This window comes from Diaporthe batatas, assembly GCF_019321695.1.
Source record: "Diaporthe batatas strain CRI 302-4 chromosome Unknown Contig00006, whole genome shotgun sequence".
NCBI lineage: Eukaryota > Fungi > Ascomycota > Sordariomycetes > Diaporthales > Diaporthaceae > Diaporthe > Diaporthe batatas.
Window position 1 is genome coordinate 275967 of NW_025408553.1, and position 16653 is coordinate 292619.

The 16653-nt window shown below is 58.9% G+C and overlaps 5 protein-coding genes across 5 annotated transcripts; 2 read left to right on the plus strand and 3 right to left on the minus strand.

Moving 5' to 3' along the window:
* Positions 1–78: 78 nt before the first annotated feature.
* Positions 79–3742, plus strand: KVR01_005818 (uncharacterized protein). The gene is made up of 3 exons (XM_044782579.1): positions 79–918; positions 994–3466; positions 3529–3742. Exons 1-3 carry the CDS (start codon positions 667–669, stop codon positions 3573–3575), a joined length of 2772 nt encoding a protein of 923 aa, XP_044644621.1. The 5' UTR covers positions 79–666; the 3' UTR covers positions 3576–3742.
* Positions 3743–3808: 66 nt separating this feature from the next.
* Positions 3809–4760, minus strand: KVR01_006450 (uncharacterized protein). The gene is made up of 2 exons (XM_044787496.1): positions 4333–4760; positions 3809–4202 (listed from the first exon to the last, which is right to left on the minus strand). The coding sequence occupies exons 1-2, from the start codon at positions 4519–4521 to the stop codon at positions 4068–4070; spliced, it is 324 nt and encodes a 107-aa protein (XP_044645253.1). The 5' UTR covers positions 4522–4760; the 3' UTR covers positions 3809–4067.
* Positions 4761–4778: 18 nt separating this feature from the next.
* On the plus strand, positions 4779–8515 carry KVR01_006285 (uncharacterized protein). Its single transcript, XM_044782717.1, has 2 exons — positions 4779–6469; positions 6557–8515. Exons 1-2 carry the CDS (start codon positions 6409–6411, stop codon positions 8212–8214), a joined length of 1719 nt encoding a protein of 572 aa, XP_044645088.1. The 5' UTR covers positions 4779–6408; the 3' UTR covers positions 8215–8515.
* A 266-nt stretch (positions 8516–8781) lies between these two features.
* KVR01_006437 (uncharacterized protein) lies at positions 8782–11819 on the minus strand. The gene is made up of 2 exons (XM_044792346.1): positions 10846–11819; positions 8782–10644 (listed from the first exon to the last, which is right to left on the minus strand). The coding sequence occupies exons 1-2, from the start codon at positions 11141–11143 to the stop codon at positions 9206–9208; spliced, it is 1737 nt and encodes a 578-aa protein (XP_044645240.1). The 5' UTR covers positions 11144–11819; the 3' UTR covers positions 8782–9205.
* Positions 11820–13087: 1268 nt separating this feature from the next.
* Positions 13088–16498, minus strand: KVR01_006196 (linker nucleoporin NIC96; the record flags this gene model as incomplete). The annotated part of the gene is made up of 2 exons (XM_044786303.1): positions 13088–13408; positions 13484–16498. The coding sequence occupies 2 exons, from the start codon at positions 16496–16498 to the stop codon at positions 13088–13090; spliced, it is 3336 nt and encodes a 1111-aa protein (XP_044644999.1).
* Positions 16499–16653: the final 155 nt, after the last annotated feature.

Below are 16653 nucleotides of genomic sequence, written 5' to 3' on the forward strand. Positions count from 1 at the left end.
AGATAGCCTGCAAGAAGCAGAGCCAGAGGGCACCAGCAACACACATGCATGCGACGGTACCTGGGTACCAGCGTCCTAGTGCCGGCCGTCCACCCTGCGCTACTGTGTAGGCGAGCGCACGCCAGGGTACCACCCACAATACCTGCCTTCACCCAGGGAATCCACTCCCGCTTCCTCCTCCTCCCCTGGTACATACTACCACGTACCGCACCTTACCTGGGCCTCGCTCGCACCTTCGAGGGCAGGAGCGCAAAGCTAATAAAGACTGCCTCTTCCCCGACTCGATCCCTCTCTCTTTCCCTCTCCTTCCCTCCTTAACACCACTTGAAGGCGTCGAACCTAGTTTACCTGAAAAGGTGCGACCTTCACGGTGCTTCTCCCTCCCCCCATTCACCCTCACCCTCTGTCGTGCGACTTTCTCAATCTCCTTCGCGCTGTCAACACCGCGACGGAGCTTCCGAGCACAACTTAGGTCAGCAACGGAAAAAAACAACATTACTACCACCCTTTGTTTTTTCCTGTCCTGATCGACACCCCCGGTCTCCAATCGAAGACCTTCGACGACGACACGAGTATATCTCGCAATTCCTTTCCACTACCCTTACCCAGCAACTTATTGTGACTTAATCCCCATTCAATTGGTGTGACGAGAGTCGACTTTTCGCCATGGCCGACCACGCCAACTCTCCTGCGTTGAACACGCAGATTGAGTCCGGCAACTTCGACGAGAAGCACGCCGCCCCAGCCGAGAACACCCCTCCCAAGCAGCCCAAGGTCGAGGACGACGAGGACGAAGATGAGGACATCGACGCCCTGATCGAGGACCTCGAGTCCCAGGATGGTCACGGTGGAGAAGACGAGGAGGAGGAGCGTGACGAGCACGGTGGCCGTCTCATTCCTGAGGAGCTCCTGCAAACTGTAAGCCAACCACCCAATACCCACCTCCGCAACCTTAATCTCGCCATCAGCAAGCTAACCGCCCCTCCCCCGCAGGACACCCGCACTGGTCTGACCGAAGCCGAGGTCGTGTCTCGCCGCAAGAAGTATGGTCTCAACCAGATGAAGGAGGAGAAGGAGAACATGATCCTCAAGTTCTTCATGTACTTTGTCGGTCCTATCCAGTTCGTCATGGAGGCTGCCGCCGTCCTGGCTGCCGGTCTTGAGGACTGGGTCGATTTCGGTGTCATCTGCGCTCTGCTCCTGCTCAACGCCTGTGTCGGTTTCATCCAGGAATTCCAGGCCGGTTCTATCGTCGACGAGCTCAAGAAGACCCTCGCCCTCAAGGCTGTTGTCCTCCGTGACGGCACCCTGAAGGAGCTCGAGGCCCCCGAGGTTGTCCCCGGTGACATTCTCCAGGTCGAAGAGGGTACTATCATCCCCGCCGATGGTCGTATCGTCACCGAGGATGCCTTCCTGCAGGTCGACCAGTCTGCCATCACTGGTGAATCTCTCGCTGTCGACAAGCACAAGGGCGACCAGTGCTTCGCTTCCTCCTCCGTCAAGCGTGGCGAGGCCTTCGTCATTGTTACCGCCACTGGTGACAACACCTTCGTCGGTCGTGCCGCCGCCCTCGTCAACGCCGCCAACGCCGGATCTGGTCACTTCACTGAGGTGCTCAACGGTATCGGAACGGTGCTGCTGATTCTCGTCGTCTTCACCCTGCTTGTTGTCTGGGTTTCCAGCTTCTACCGCTCCAACCCCATTGTCGACATCCTGCGTTTCACCCTGGCCATTACCATCATTGGTGTCCCCGTCGGTCTCCCCGCCGTCGTCACCACCACCATGGCCGTCGGTGCTGCTTACCTCGCCAAGAAGAAGGCCATTGTCCAGAAGCTGTCCGCCATTGAGTCCCTGGCTGGTGTCGAGATTCTCTGCTCTGACAAGACCGGTACCCTGACCAAGAACAAGCTGTCTCTGGCCGAGCCCTACTGTGTCGCTGGTGTTGACCCCGAGGACCTCATGCTCACTGCTTGCCTGGCTGCTTCCCGCAAGAAGAAGGGTATTGACGCCATCGACAAGGCTTTCCTGAAGTCCCTCAAGTACTACCCCCGCGCCAAGTCCGTCCTCTCCAAGTACAAGGTCATCAACTTCTTCCCCTTCGACCCTGTCTCCAAGAAGGTCACTGCCATCGTCGAGTCTCCCCAGGGTGAGCGCATCACCTGTGTCAAGGGTGCCCCTCTCTTTGTTCTCAAGACTGTCGAGGAGGACCACCCCATCCCCGAGGAGGTCGACCAGGCCTACAAGAACAAGGTTGCTGAGTTCGCCACCCGTGGTTTCCGTTCCCTCGGTGTCGCCCGCAAGCGTGGCGAGGGCTCCTGGGAGATCCTCGGTATCATGCCTTGCTCTGACCCCCCTCGTCACGACACTGCTAAGACCATCAACGAGGCCAAGACTCTGGGTCTGTCCATCAAGATGTTGACTGGTGACGCCGTCGGTATCGCTCGTGAGACTTCCCGCCAGCTCGGTCTTGGTACCAACGTCTACAACGCTGAGCGTCTCGGTCTCGGCGGTGGCGGTGACATGCCCGGTTCCGAGGTTTACGACTTCGTCGAGGCTGCTGATGGTTTCGCTGAGGTTTTCCCCCAGCACAAGTACAACGTCGTCGAGATCCTGCAGCAGCGTGGCTACCTCGTTGCCATGACTGGTGACGGTGTCAACGACGCTCCCTCGCTGAAGAAGGCCGACACCGGTATTGCTGTCGAGGGTGCCTCCGACGCCGCCCGCTCCGCTGCCGACATTGTCTTCCTTGCCCCTGGTCTCGGTGCCATCATCGACGCCCTCAAGACTTCCCGCCAGATTTTCCACCGCATGTACGCCTACGTCGTCTACCGTATCGCTCTGTCCATCCACCTCGAGATCTACCTCGGTCTCTGGATCGCCATCCTCAACCGGTCCCTGAACATTGAGCTCGTTGTCTTCATCGCTATCTTTGCTGACATCGCCACCCTTGCTATCGCCTACGACAACGCTCCTTTCAGCAGGACGCCCGTCAAGTGGAACCTGCCCAAGCTCTGGGGAATGTCCGTCCTGCTCGGTGTCGTCCTGGCTGTCGGTACCTGGATCACTGTCACCACCATGTACGCTGGCGGTGTCGACGGCGGTATCGTCCAGAACTTCGGTAACCTGGACGAGGTTGTCTTCCTTGAGATCTCCCTGACCGAGAACTGGCTGATCTTCATCACCCGTGCCAACGGTCCTTTCTGGTCTTCCATTCCTTCGTGGCAACTCAGCGGCGCTATCGTCGTTGTCGACATCATTGCCTCCCTCTTCTGTATCTTCGGATGGTTCGTTGGTGGTGACCAGACCTCCATCGTTGCTGTCGTCCGTATCTGGATCTACTCCTTCGGTATCTTCTGTGTCATGGGTGGTGTCTACTACCTCCTCCAGGACAGCGTTGGGTTCGACAACCTCATGCACGGCAAGTCGCCCAAGGGCAACCAGAAGCAGCGATCCCTCGAGGATTTCGGTAAGTCACCACTCACTAGTATTCCAAACCGCCGCGAACACGATGCTAACATGGGCCTGCAGTTGTTTCTCTCCAACGTGTGTCTACGCAACACGAGAAGACCCAGTAGGAGAGGGTCGAGTATGGATAAGATATACCCGAGGCCGACCTTTCATTGTCTGCAAACATGCGGCCAAAGGCCTTCAGTTTTAGTTAATTAGCATGTGCATTAAAGACATGGAGCTGGAAGCCCGTCTGTTCATTAGAGGAACTTAATACAAATCAGTTAATGCCCATAAACCACATGGACCACCAGTTTTGCAAGTGTTGACGACAGATATGAGGCTCAGTGTTGGAAACGCGGTCGTGTTTCAGACCTGGCTTGGGGCCGGTTGGCGGCGGGTCACGTGTTTTGATGCTGGCCCTTGGGGGTGCTGAATGCGGCCACAACGTCTTCATTGAATAAGCGTAGCAAGGTCTACAGTAGTTTACATATGCCATATGCTTTGGCAGTTACAGTGTACAACATGTGCTGTTAATGTACTGGCACTCCAAGTGTTCAATTGTGTCACGGGTTCAGTTCATATTTGTTTGAGTATCTAGGTGTGTAGGTGGGATCTATCTAGGCCGGCACGACCACGTCCTTGCTGGTGTCGAGCTCCTCGCTGCGGCGGAGGTCCATGGGCCTGTCGAGGAGAGGGATGACGTAGGGGTCGAAGGTCTTCCAGTACGGGTTCTCGAGGTGATACTTCTGGCTCTGTAGGGCGGTTGAGTAAGAACATGTTTGTCAATTACCTGAACTCTGTGTGTGTTGTGTTTCCTTGAGCTCTCGGGCGGAGGATATGTATGTATATTGGCCCTTTTCTTTTTTGCTTTCTTGTACTTACGCTCTCCTTCTCGTAGCGCTCGACGATGGTGAAGTCCCTGGGGTCCGAGGTAGACTGGGAGACGAACCAGCTGAGGGTCTCCTTGTCCTTTGAGTAGACGCGCGAGGCCTCGATCAGCTTGGCCTTGATCTTGTCGACGCTGTCCGGGTGGTCGTTGGCGTGCAGGTGGACGGTGATTACGTAGACCATGTTGTCGGTAGTAATTGCTTATCGGGTGGGTGGGCTGGTCTTGGTTTGGGTTCGGTTGGTGGTTTGTGCGTTGTCTGCCTTGTTGGTTGTCCAGAGTAGGCAATGTAAGTATGCTTGACGGAGTAGCCGAAGGTGGTGTAGAGGGGTCGGGCCAGGTCAGGTAGAAAAGTCTTATGGGGGTGGTGTGGAGGGGCAGTAGACTAAGCTCCAGAATCCAGCAATGGAGGGGCTCAGTCTCCATGACACCACACGCCACCACCATCACTGCTCGCCATTATGCTCGCGACAGCCTTGCTCGCCTGGTCGTACTACTATGATGATGGTACCTGGCGTGGGCTGGCTAAAGTGGCTGCATCTGCAGGGCAGCAACATCAATCAGCAGGCACGACAGGGTGGGGACCCTCCTCACATGAATCGGGCACAGTCTTTCTTCCCACCGAGCCAAGCCACCCTCGTCGCCGCGGTCGTCGTGGCCGTCCTGCCGTCCTACTGTCTACACTCGGTACTGTACGGATACGCGAGGGACAGAGCCAGGAACACCCGACACATTGCGGGATAGCGCCGCACACTGTCCCCAGGACTGTGAGGGAATTGGCACTCGGCCGGGGCAGCACAGGGGAGACCCCAACCGAACTGACCGAGGGGGACCCAAAATGCCTCATCCATCGCCCACGGCAATGGCCCGAGATGCGTCCGCATGCATGCAGCGTGGTGGAGCCCACCTGGCTCCTCGACCGCCCGCCCGCCGGGCCTAACTTGCTAACACACACGGCAACGGCAACGTAGTAGCTACTGTGCGGTCCCGGGGCCCCGTAGTGGGCTGCATCTGCATGTGCAGCAGAAGCCCACCCGGATAAGGCCCCAGGGGGGGGCCCAGTACCACATAGGCTACCAGGCAGGCTTCTAGAAGGACGGTCAGGAACCGCGTCCCGTTTCTTTTCCTGCCCTGGCCCCGTCAGAACCCGTGTTTGTGTCGAGTCGGTCAGATCGGTGAGACTGAGCCATCGAGGGCGGTGCCCCGGTGCCCCGTGCCCCCGTGCCCGGTGGAGATTGGGTTTGCGCACCGGAAAGGGGGCTGATGGGCTCGGAACCGGAGCTGGAGCCCTGCCTGATCGGTCTAAATTGTACTCATGCTGCGTGGGTGCTTGGGTGCTTGCATGGTGCCCCTCTACACGGTGTCATACCCTGCTAGGGCGTACGCGTCGCGGTCACGGTGTCTCTCGCTCAAATGGGATGAAGTGTTAAACTGCTATAGGACTCCCCAGGAACTCCGATATGACATGTTGTCTTCTTTCAAAGGTGTGGTAAAAGTACGTGCGATAGTCTTTGTGGTGAGAGTTGGTTGAGGATCAATTCAATGTTGACATGCTGCTGTGCTTGCAAGCCAGTCCTACCAATCAGCCATTCCATTTGTAATCCGCCTGGAGGGAATCAGGCGGGGCTATCGTCGTAGCTAGCCTCGCACAAGACGGTGATTGATATTCTTCTCCATGCCTTGGTGAAGACATGCATTGGGCTTTAGACTTTGGCGTTCAGATGGCGAGTTGCTCGTGGCACGTGACCAAAATGGAATGGCCGTGACCTCGCAGCGGATTTCTGCAACTGAGGTCTGTCTGCATCTGCATCCCAGCAATTCAACCATGGAAGATGGTGAATTCAATGCTGGTCGAGATTGCGTCTCGACGAGAGCACTAGATTGCAGTTGCAGTTGCAGTTTTCAACCAGAGACGAGCTAACACGGGACTTGAGAGCGCGCCTTCCAGTAGTCGAGAGGAATTGAGCACCGATGAACTTAGGCAGCAACACCAAGGGCTGAGTGCCAGACAGACATCCGACCCCTTCTCGTGGCCCCCACAGCAAGACCCTGAGTGCCGGGTCGTCTTTGAGATGACGTTTCTCTCGAATCTCGCGCCCAGGCTGCCGCGCGAGATCCCAGGTTTCTACTATGGTCGGCCTCCCTGCCTAGTCTCCCTGCCTAGTCTCCCACACTCGCTGTCCGCCATCATCACCACACCCCACTAACATCCGGCAACAGACGAGGATAAGAAGCGTTACTTCAAGATCGAGTCACACCCCACTGCGCCAGCCAACGCAGCATGGGCCGCTGGCAACGTCAAGAAGCGCAAGGCTGAGAAGGCACAGGCCCAGCAGAAGCGCAAGCGCCAGGACAAGCTGAAGGGCTGCATCAAGCCGTCTGCCGTCCTCGCCCATCCCTTGGTCGGAGGGAGGCTTCGGCGCGAGTTCGGCGTCGTCGATTACGAAACACCCGTCGAGAGCTGGGCTGCCGGCCTGCGCCAGAAGGGCGAGGTGTCCTTCTTGCCCGGTCGGGAGCGACAGCCGGATCCCCCCAGCATCTCGTGTCTGCTCGTCGAGGGAGGCGATGAGGCAGCTGGTCTGGGCATGGCCTACGCCGCGGTCGGTGGCCGACAGCTCGAGAGCTCTTACATCCCCACCGACAAGGACGAGAGGATCAACTTTGGGTCTGACTCGGCGAGGATGCGAGCCCCACGGTTATCTGCACTGCAGAGCGAGGAGATCCAGGGCGGCATATCTTCCATCGCGTACCACCGGGGCTCCCACACAATGATAGTCGCCTCGACCGCCACCAGCAGCCTCGACGTCGAATCGCGAGGCAGGATCAACCTCTTCCAGCCTGCCCTCGCCGCCGAACTACCGGCCCTCGAGCGCGACGGCTGGTTCCTGAGGCAGTTTGGTAGCCGGAGACCAACCTGGCTGCTGGGCGAAACGTCCGCCTACGTCTCCTATACCTCGCCCGTGCGCGGCCTCACAATACACACCGTCCGCGCCTGCCCCGCCTCGACCTCTGGCTCCGGAACCGAGGCCCTGATCGCGACCAGCCACGGGATCATGAGCTTCGACGGCGAGATCAACTGGGTGACGCCCAAGCCCCCAGCAAACCTGCAACTGTCCCCCTCCTCCTCCCGCCGCGGTAATCATCATCATCGTGGAGGCGGGGGAACAAGGGCGTTGCTTCGCGACGTCTTCAGCGTCGACTACTCACCCTCCAACCCACGCGTCTGCTACGCCGGCTGCCGCGACAGCCGGGTCTTCCGCGTCGACATGCGTGCGCCCCCGCCGGGAGGAGACGCAGGCTGGGACTCGTTCCGGCACGTCAGCAGCGCCGCACACGTGCGCTGCCTCGACGACCACCGTGTTCTCGTCGCGGGGCCCCGGTCCGCCATGGCCATCTACGATACCCGCTGGGCCGCACCACGCAGGTCCTCCTCCCACCCATCAAACAGCGGTAGGAACGACTATAGGAATAACAACAACCGCCACTACAACAACAACAACAACAACAACAACATCGCGCAACCGGTCGTGCAGTTTCCGGGGTACAGCAACGAGGCGCACATCCAGATCGGGCTGGACGTGACGCACGACGCGGGCGGGCCGTGTGGCAGCGGCAGCGGCGGGGGCGGGATCGCGGCGGCGGCGCTGGGCGACGGCACCGTGGGCATCTTCTCGCTGCGGACGGGGCGGAGGCTGCGGGCAGGGGACGTCGATGACCCCCGTGTGCTCAAGGCCCCCGGCACCGGGGCCGGAGGGGTCGTCAGGGCGCTGCAGTTCCAGAGGCTGCCGTGGGAGAAGGAGGCCAGCCTGTTTGTGGGCGTGGGCCCCGTGGTGAAGAAGTTCACCTTTGGGGTTGGGGACGGCGAGGAGGACTGGTGAGCTGTGGTTGTGATGGCCAAGGGCTAGGCTGAGGAGGAGAAATGAATGGGTCAGGTCAGGTCAGGTCAGGTCAGGTCAGGTCAGCAGCAGCAGCCAGCCTGCTAGCCGGCTATAGAATGGTTAAGCTTACTCCCCCTGCTGCGGCTGAGGCATGCTGGCTCCTGGTGGACCTCCATGGCCTCTGGGGGAAGCAGAAGGAAGCACGCGTATTTTCACACTTAGATACCCCAGCGTGCATGTCGATGAATCAAACGAGCTCTGCCTGTGTATCCGCTACGCGGCTACGGAATCTGTATGAAACGAGACCCTCTGAAGAATGGCCTCCTACGAGATAATCTCCGGCAAGAATATCTTTTACAGGAGCGTCTCCTGGCCTCCTACCTGATAGAATACGAGGAGCTATCCTCCTCGCAGGACAAGGAACCAGGGGTTGCCAGACTATAGGGGCCCTGGTATGACATGACGAATCTTGATCGGGACGTCGGAGTGTTGCGGTAGTAATCTTTGTAAAGACTGATCTCTCTCAGCTCCTTGGTTGCCATTCTGGAAATGCCATGCCTGCCATGATCGCTAACAAACCCACACGGTCGATTGATTTGCTATATGCATATGCAGAACCACTTTCCCACCCAGCCACGGACCGACTCACGGCTCCGAACAAAAACCACAATAGACACCCTCACACAATGCAAGCGCACCATCTCATGCAAGAAACAATAAAGGACATCTCTAGTCTCTAGACAACCTCCACGCACATGCCAAGAGGAGAAAAAGCACACACGCAGACGGCACAGCCCAACCTCAAAACACCTGAGAACCCAGGCCATGGGGGAAAAGGAGATGCAGACAATCATACACACCACACACATATGCACCTCACATGTCACATGCAAAAGAAGAACTTTTTGACCAGACCAACGCCGAAACCCATCCCCACCGAGTCCTCCTGCCCGAAGACGGTGGCCCCGCCAGCGAGCACAACCCCGAGCCCCTAGATTCCCTCGGAGCTGTTGCGCCCGCCACGGGCACCGGTGCCTCCAGCCCCGTCGACTTTGAGGTTGTACGTGCCCTCGAGCCGGGGAAACGCGCGGGCAAAGGCCTCACCCAGGGTCCAGTTCTCGCGGCGGCGCAGGTGTCTTTCAAAGACGGGGTTGATCATGAGCTCGTCGCTTTCGGGGCTCTGCAGGAGCGTGTCGGTGTCCTCGTAGGGCCAGTTGAGGCTCAGGGTGGTCGTGAAGGGGATGAAGAAGTGCTCAAAGGGGAAGGTCTCGGGCGGCGCGTAGTCGGTGATGAGCCGCTCGCGCATGGCCGGGAACGGCAGCGAGTCAAGCCACGCCGGGTGAGGCGTGTACAGCTGGCCTGGCAGCGGCCGCACAAAGTCGGGGAGCCGCTCGTAGTTCTCCTGCGAGGGGTGGATCTGCCACCGCATCAGCAGGAACATGACGTACAGCACCGCCACGCGCTCAGGGAGCTGTGAGATGTCAGGGAATGTCTGCAAGATGTCGATGAACACTTTTGAGAGCGGATGGGAGTCCTTGAGGGGGTTGAGTAACGACGAAACGCTGGGGTAGCGCGGACCGATGATTTCCTGCGTGGGCAGACCCTCGGCGGCGCGTTGGCGGCGCTCATGGAGGAAGTCCAGGAGCAGACTGTCCAGAGGGCAGGTGGGCGAGCAGTTTTTTATCGGCGTGGAGTAATTGGCCAGGGCTGGGTCGATAGCACCCTGCAAGGCCGGGTCGATGTTGCTGTCCATGCCACCACTTCTCGGGGCGGTGACATAGTCTCCGCCACCCCGACCGACAGAGTTCGCATATGGCGAGTTTGGGTGAGAGGAATTTGGTGCTGGGGCATGTTGGCGGAACGCAGGAGACTCCTGCGGTGTCCCGTTTGTCACATTTTGGACACCTCCTCTGGCACGCTGGGACTGGTCGAGCAGAAATTCCAAGCCTAACCGCTCAGTACCAAACTCCAACCCGTGAGCTAGGTCATGACGCTGCTGGTTGAGCTGTGTCTTGTATGCCTGAGCCTGCGCCGTCACAGGCCCACTGCTGGTGGAGGCCGCGGAGTTCCACTGAGCTGCGTAGGGGTCCTGAGTCGGTGATGCGGCGCTTGACGGTGTCGACGCATTGTGGTGGGCGGTGCCCTGCGCTGGATCTGTCGTGGCAGACACATTGAGGTAGGAGTGACCAGGGGAAGGTAAGACCGGTTGGTGCTCATTGTGGGATGAGTTGATCAAGGGCTGCAGCATGGAAACCACGGAGGCCAGGCGTCTCTTGATGTCTGCGTTCTCGGCCTCGACAGCTTCCTTGGCCCTGAGGGCCGCCTGGAGCTCCTGATAGGGCTGTTGGCTGGTCAGTTCCCTGATGCGGTTCTCGAGGTTCTCTATGGTCATCTTGGTCCGCTCCCTTATAGCGCGTTGCGCTTCACGGTCTGTGATTCGACGTCAGTCAACATGAGCTCCACCCCAGGGCATGCTTATCCACCGCAGTACCGAGAACCATAACCAAAAAGAAAAGAACAGAAAAGCAAAGCAAAGGCAAGCAAAACACGCCAAGAGACCCATGCAGCTCTCGGGAGATATGTCAAGACCTGCATAGATGGATCCAGTTTCGAGACAAAGCTTGAACGTACCATTTGCACGCTTCTTGGCGAGCTGTTCGGGGGTCAGGTTCGCAACACCTCGGGAGCCCGGAGCAGCTGACTTGCGCTTCTTGGGCTCGGGCCCAGAGCCAGAGGCGTAGGACGGGGCAGGAGTTGAATGCTGTGAGGCGGCTGGCGACTGGGCAGGTGAGGTAGCGGCGGCGTCAGTAACCCTCTCCCTCTTCACGCCCGCGGCGACAGACTCGCCCTGGGTGCTGTTGGCGCGGGCATGGCTACCACGGGTTCCTCCCGCCGGAGATGCAGCTGTGATTGACGAGTTGTTGGACATCCCCTGATGCTGGCGACGACGACGGTGAGATTGACGATGATGGAGGCAGTGACAGGAGTAGCAAATAAGAAGAGCGCGGCGTTGGCAGTTTCCGTTTCGACTCCAGACCCAGACCCAGACCCAGACCCAACCCAATCCCGAGCCCCAGTCCGACGTCACTGGGACCCTGCACCATCCACGTGCCCCGTGAAGGAGGATATGGTGTTGACGTCTCCGTGATCTCCGTGGCGGCCCGTCTGACAAGATCTAGACCTAGATCCAGACCCAGGCTCCGGCTCAGTCTCAGGCCTCGGGGTGAACCAAGGAGTCAGGGACAAACTCAAGCAGAGTCAGGAACGATGCCCGGTTTGGAGACCCGTGAGCGGGCCGACGCGTTCTGTCGTGAAGAACCTGAGTCGCGTCGTTGCTGGCGATCCGGGGAAGAGGGTCGTCCTAGAAAGAGCCGAGTCGTTGGTTCGACTTGAGCCTCAAGACGACGAGTCGAGCCGGTTCGAGCAGACGGCACGGCAAAGATTCGCAGGCCGAGGAACGCACGGCTGATCCAGGCGAGTGCTGGGGTGCTTCCGTTTCTGGATTGAGTTTGGGATAGTCCCTCTTTTAGGGAATGTCACCTTTTTTCGCCGTTGTCAATTTTTTTGCCTTGCTCTTTTTTTTTTTTTTTTGACTTTTTTTTCTTCTCTCTCTCCCTCTCCTGCTGCCCCTCTACACAGCACGCGGGTCAGGCTATCAGATCTGATCGGGTCGGATCGAGGCTCGGCGCGCCGATGTCATGTGGCACGGCAGCCGACGGCAGAGTAGTGTGATCGGTCAGAAATGGAACACAGGTGCCGGTGCAGATGCGATGCAGGTCCCAGATGGGCTGATTATTCCCGCGCCGTACTGCTTTGCTGCTTGATGTGAGGAGTGCTTATTACTGACGGGGCAGACAGGACAGTATTTCGAGGGCGGGAATGAATCAGAGCGGGCATGGTGGACTGAGGAGGAGAACATGCAGACCGAGTCAGTCCAGGAACGGGGGAGAAGCTTTTTCTTTCTTGTCGGTCTTCTCTGAGCGCCCGTCCAATTTGCTAGTTTCTCTCTCTCCTGCTCTCCCACCGGGCCACCGCACATTTGGCTCGCTCTTTCCTCCCTCCCGCCTCCCTGGGCAGAGAGCACAGTCCATGTCCATGTCCATGTCCAGGTCCAGGTCCAGGTCCAGGTCCAGGGCAGGGGCGCTGTATTTTGGCTTTCGAATCTCCCCATTCCTGGGTTCTCGGGGTTCTCTGGGTTTTCTGGCCACCCCCAATACTGCAGCCATCCCTGCTTGCTCGAGCTTCATCGGCGCACCTGTCCGCCCAAGTCCGCCCCAGTCCGCCTCATGGTCGGCTTTCGCCCTGATAACGGCAAGTGATAAGCGCTGGTACCAAGCTGGACCCATAGTGCCACGCTACCTACCTTGCCTACCAAGCAGCCAGGCCGTGCACCAGTTTCCAATTGCCTGCCATGATGCAAGCTACACAGCTACGCAGCAACCCAGCTACGGAGCCTTGGGAGCTACGGTAGGACGGCTCGGCAGACCTGGGTGTTCCCCCTGTCCGAAGCTGTCCAAGCTAGCCAGCTAGGTCCCTTGGATGATACCTTGCTCCAGTGGTCTGTCTGCATTGGGTAGTAATTGTCGACCATTGCACACCTACCTCGGGTCTATCCCCCACGGCCTCAGGGGCCTGTCGCCATCGTTCATCACAACCCTTGCCGTCTCAGATCTTGGCTTGCTTGGTTCGCAATGGCTACCACACTACACCACCTGACCTCGTCCACCATCATAAATCGTCATGGGAGTGGCCAGGCCAAGTATTTGTTCGCCGGGTTGTGACTATCTGTTGTACACATTATGTTTGCCTACCCCAAACCACCCTCCCTGTGCCTGCCAATTCTATCATTTGCTCATGAAACCTCGTACGCCTCTCAGTCGGCCGATGCCCTCGCCAGCGCCTCCAGCAGGTGGGCCGGGAACCTGTACCGGAGCTGGCTGGTGTACGCCGTCAGGTCGATGCTCATCTGCTTCAGCTGCACCTGCAGGTCCCTTGACGTGCTCTCGTTGCCGCTGAACTGCCCGCTGCCAAGCTTCTCTCGCTGCCGCGTGCAGCACATCACCGTCCACATCAGCAGATTGCCCACGTTCGCCGCAACCACCTGCGGCAGGCTTGCGAACTTAGCTGCGTACGCCCGGATTGCCGATGGGTCGCCCGTTGCCGTCAGGGGCAGGATCTCCAGGTGCTTGATTGCCTGTTGTTTTGATTCCATGTTAGCTTTCTGCTTCATATCTCATCGCTCCTTCGTTCGGGGCTCGTGTCAACTTACGTCCAGGGCCTGCACCCACAAGCCAGCCCCGACGAGGCTCTTGATCTCCGACATCTGCAGCAGCACGCTACACGCCATGCGGTTCACCTCCTGTATGCTCTCCCGGAAGAACCGCTCCCCTTCGTACATGTGCATCATCGTCCTTGCCAGCTCCACAGGGTCGTCAATGGACGCCAGGCTGAGGCTGTTGTTCGCATTTGCTCCAGCCCGGCCGTCCTCGACACGTGGCTTGACTGGCTGAAGCCGCAGGGGCTCCCCTCCCACCTCCAGCGAGATGGCCTCGCTCAGAGCCCGGCCGACAATGGCCACCACCGTGTCGTAGTCCTCGGCCAGGTGGTAGAGCAGCACTGCGTCTGTCGTCCGCCCATTGTCATTCGCGAAACGGCCTGCTTGCAGCGTGATGCTTCTGACGAATTCCCGCTCGTCAGAGAGGCCGATCAGGGACCCTCGGTTCTCTATTATTCCCGGAATGCGTTTTCCGTCGGGTCGAATGTCGCCAATCAGCTTGCTGAACTCCCTCGTCTCCAGTACGAGTTCGCGGAGCGCCTCGTGGCACAGCTCTGCATGCTGCCTGCCGGCTTCCTGGTTCGGGTCGTCGAGGTTCAGGCAGATCAGGATGATGTAGTCAACTGCCGCTGCGACGTTGCCCGCACGGAAGTCACGCGTGTAGAAGCCCAGCATCCGCCCGAAGCTGATCTGAGGTCGCTCGCGTGTGTTGTGCGTAAGAAGGTCGTTGTTGGCCGTCATCGAGTCCGAGGCCCGCAGCAGCCCGTAGTACTCCAGCGCGATCGCGAAATGGACCGCGTCCACGTAGGAGAACGAGTACAGGTATGCAATTGCCTGCTCAAACATGCCCGACATGATCTGCATGAAGAAGAACATGCCGAAGTTGCCATTAGCATCGTCGACATTGTTCTTGGGGAAGTACTTCAGGCCGACCTCCTTGATGGTGTTCTGCACCTCGGCCAGCCCGAACGTCTCCCCCCAGATCTCCACCGAGCGGTCCCCTTCACGAGCGAGGTTGAACTGCAGCCACATCCAGTCGTAGACGTCTGCAGTGAAACCCTCGAAGCTGCGGTTGCTCAGGTCGCAGCGGCCAATGATCTTGTAGCAAGCCGCACGATACGGGTCGACCGAGTTGTCAGGAGCATTGCGGATGCGTTGACTGAACTCAGTGTTGCACCTGTCCTGAAGTTGCCTCTTCAGACGCCGCTCCTCGCTCGTGGCATAGTCGCTCATGAAGGCGGGGAACGATCGGTCGATACTCTTGAAGTGGTTCTGGTTGTCGTTGACATAACGCGCGGCCTCGTTCACATGGCCTGACCGGAGCAGATAGAAGATGACTGCCCAGACATACTCATCCTGGCCTTCCCTCCTGATCGACTGAAGATCTGTGTTGTCGGGGGCAAGGTGCTTGCCCTGGGCCAGAAGGCGTACGTATGCCTTGGTCTTGCTGACAACGTCCGGTCGCCCACCAAGTTGAGCATTGAGCGGGTTCTTGGCTATCTGCTGTTCAATCTGGTCCATGAACTTCTTCTCGAGGAACCGATTGGCACCAGCCAGAATCCGCTTGCGAAGAGAGATTGCCCCCGGCGTATTCGGCTCAACGCTGAGATAGACGCTAGAGAACTGTCGCTCGCTAGCCGTAGCATCTGCGCCCGGAGAGTCTGCATCGGGGTTCTCCCCCACAATCTGCACCATGGCGCGGTAAGCATCAACAAGATGCTCGCCGTGCCGGTCACCGGTTTTCGACTCGACCTCTGCGAGCTCGTTGAGGATCGGGTAGGCAACAGCTTGCGCCTGCTGGCGGGCGTCGTTCAGTTGATGAATCTTCTCCGCCAGCTTGAGTTGCTTCTCGCGCAGGAACCGGTCATCAGTCCCGTTCGGGCCGCTGCCAGCACCAGCGCTTCCGACGTCTGAAAATTCGGAAGAATGGGCGCCAATCCTGCTGGGCGTTCCGATGACAGACCTCCCAAGACCTGATCGTCCAAATGCGCTCTCTCTTGTTGTCGACTTATCCGGGCCAGACGAGAGCACACCCTTGCGTCGCGACTTGCCGAATCCACCCCTGGACTCCCTCCCCGGCGACGCTCCCGGACCACCAGCCGATTGGGATTTTGATTTGATGCCAAAGTGCTCGTAGATGCGTCTCCGTTGTGCCTCCCATTCCATTGTGACATTGTCCTCCAAGAACGCATCAAAGTCCCTGACAGACCTCTCCAGCCCGTCTGCGATCATGCTCAATGTAGTCTTGTTCTGCAAGTTCGAGAGATAGGTTTCGACGTCAACCTCGCCCTGAGCTCCACCGTAGACAGACCGGTCAAGCCTCGAGGTCTGGAAGCCCAGGGAGCCCAGATCGCGCACGGCGGTGCCGGGGTCGACGCCGGAGGCAGCAAGGAGGTAGTGCGCGCGGCCGTCAATCTGGCGGTCGCCCGGGGTTGCCTTGGGGCCGAGCTTGCGCAGGCGCTGCCTCAGATCCCCCAGGCCGAGGTGCAAGCTGGGCAGGTCCTCCATAGCCGTGTTTCCATCATCGAACTGGACCCTCTTATTCTTGGCAAGCAGGCTGTCGAAGAAGGCGCCGGTCGGGGCAGCTTGCTGGTTCGCGCCATTCGCATTGGCTGCTTGGGTATTGATGGAGTTTTCGAATAGGCTCTTTCCAAGATTGTTCGACGCGTTGGACTGTGTTTGGTTCGCCGGGGTTGTGCCAAAGAGACTGGGCGCCGCCGTGGTTGCCGTGCTGCCGCTGAACAGGCTGGTTGCAGAGGTCGTCGCCGGCTGATTTGTGGACGCAAACAGGCCGCCCCCGGCCGGAGCTGAGCTGGTACTCTGCGGGGGAAACAAAGTCGACCCAGGCCCAAAGGCACTTGGTTTGGCAGTCGCCTGGTTGGCGGCGGTGGTGGTGTTGGTGTTGCCGCCCAGCAGGCCTCCACCGCCCAAGGCGCCAAACAGGCCTCCTCCAGTATTGGAGGCTGGCTGGCTGGCCGCCCCGGTGTTCAGATTGCCGAAAAGAGACATGATAGCTGCAGCGAGGTATGCAGTGACGGCCTGCGAAGTGGCGAGCAGCAGAACAGGACGGGGAGACACGTCGACTGCACGCGTTGCGAAGAGTCAAGTGCGCGGCTGTCTCAGCAACTTTTTTTGTTTACCATAGGTCTGGGGTTGTTCCAGGC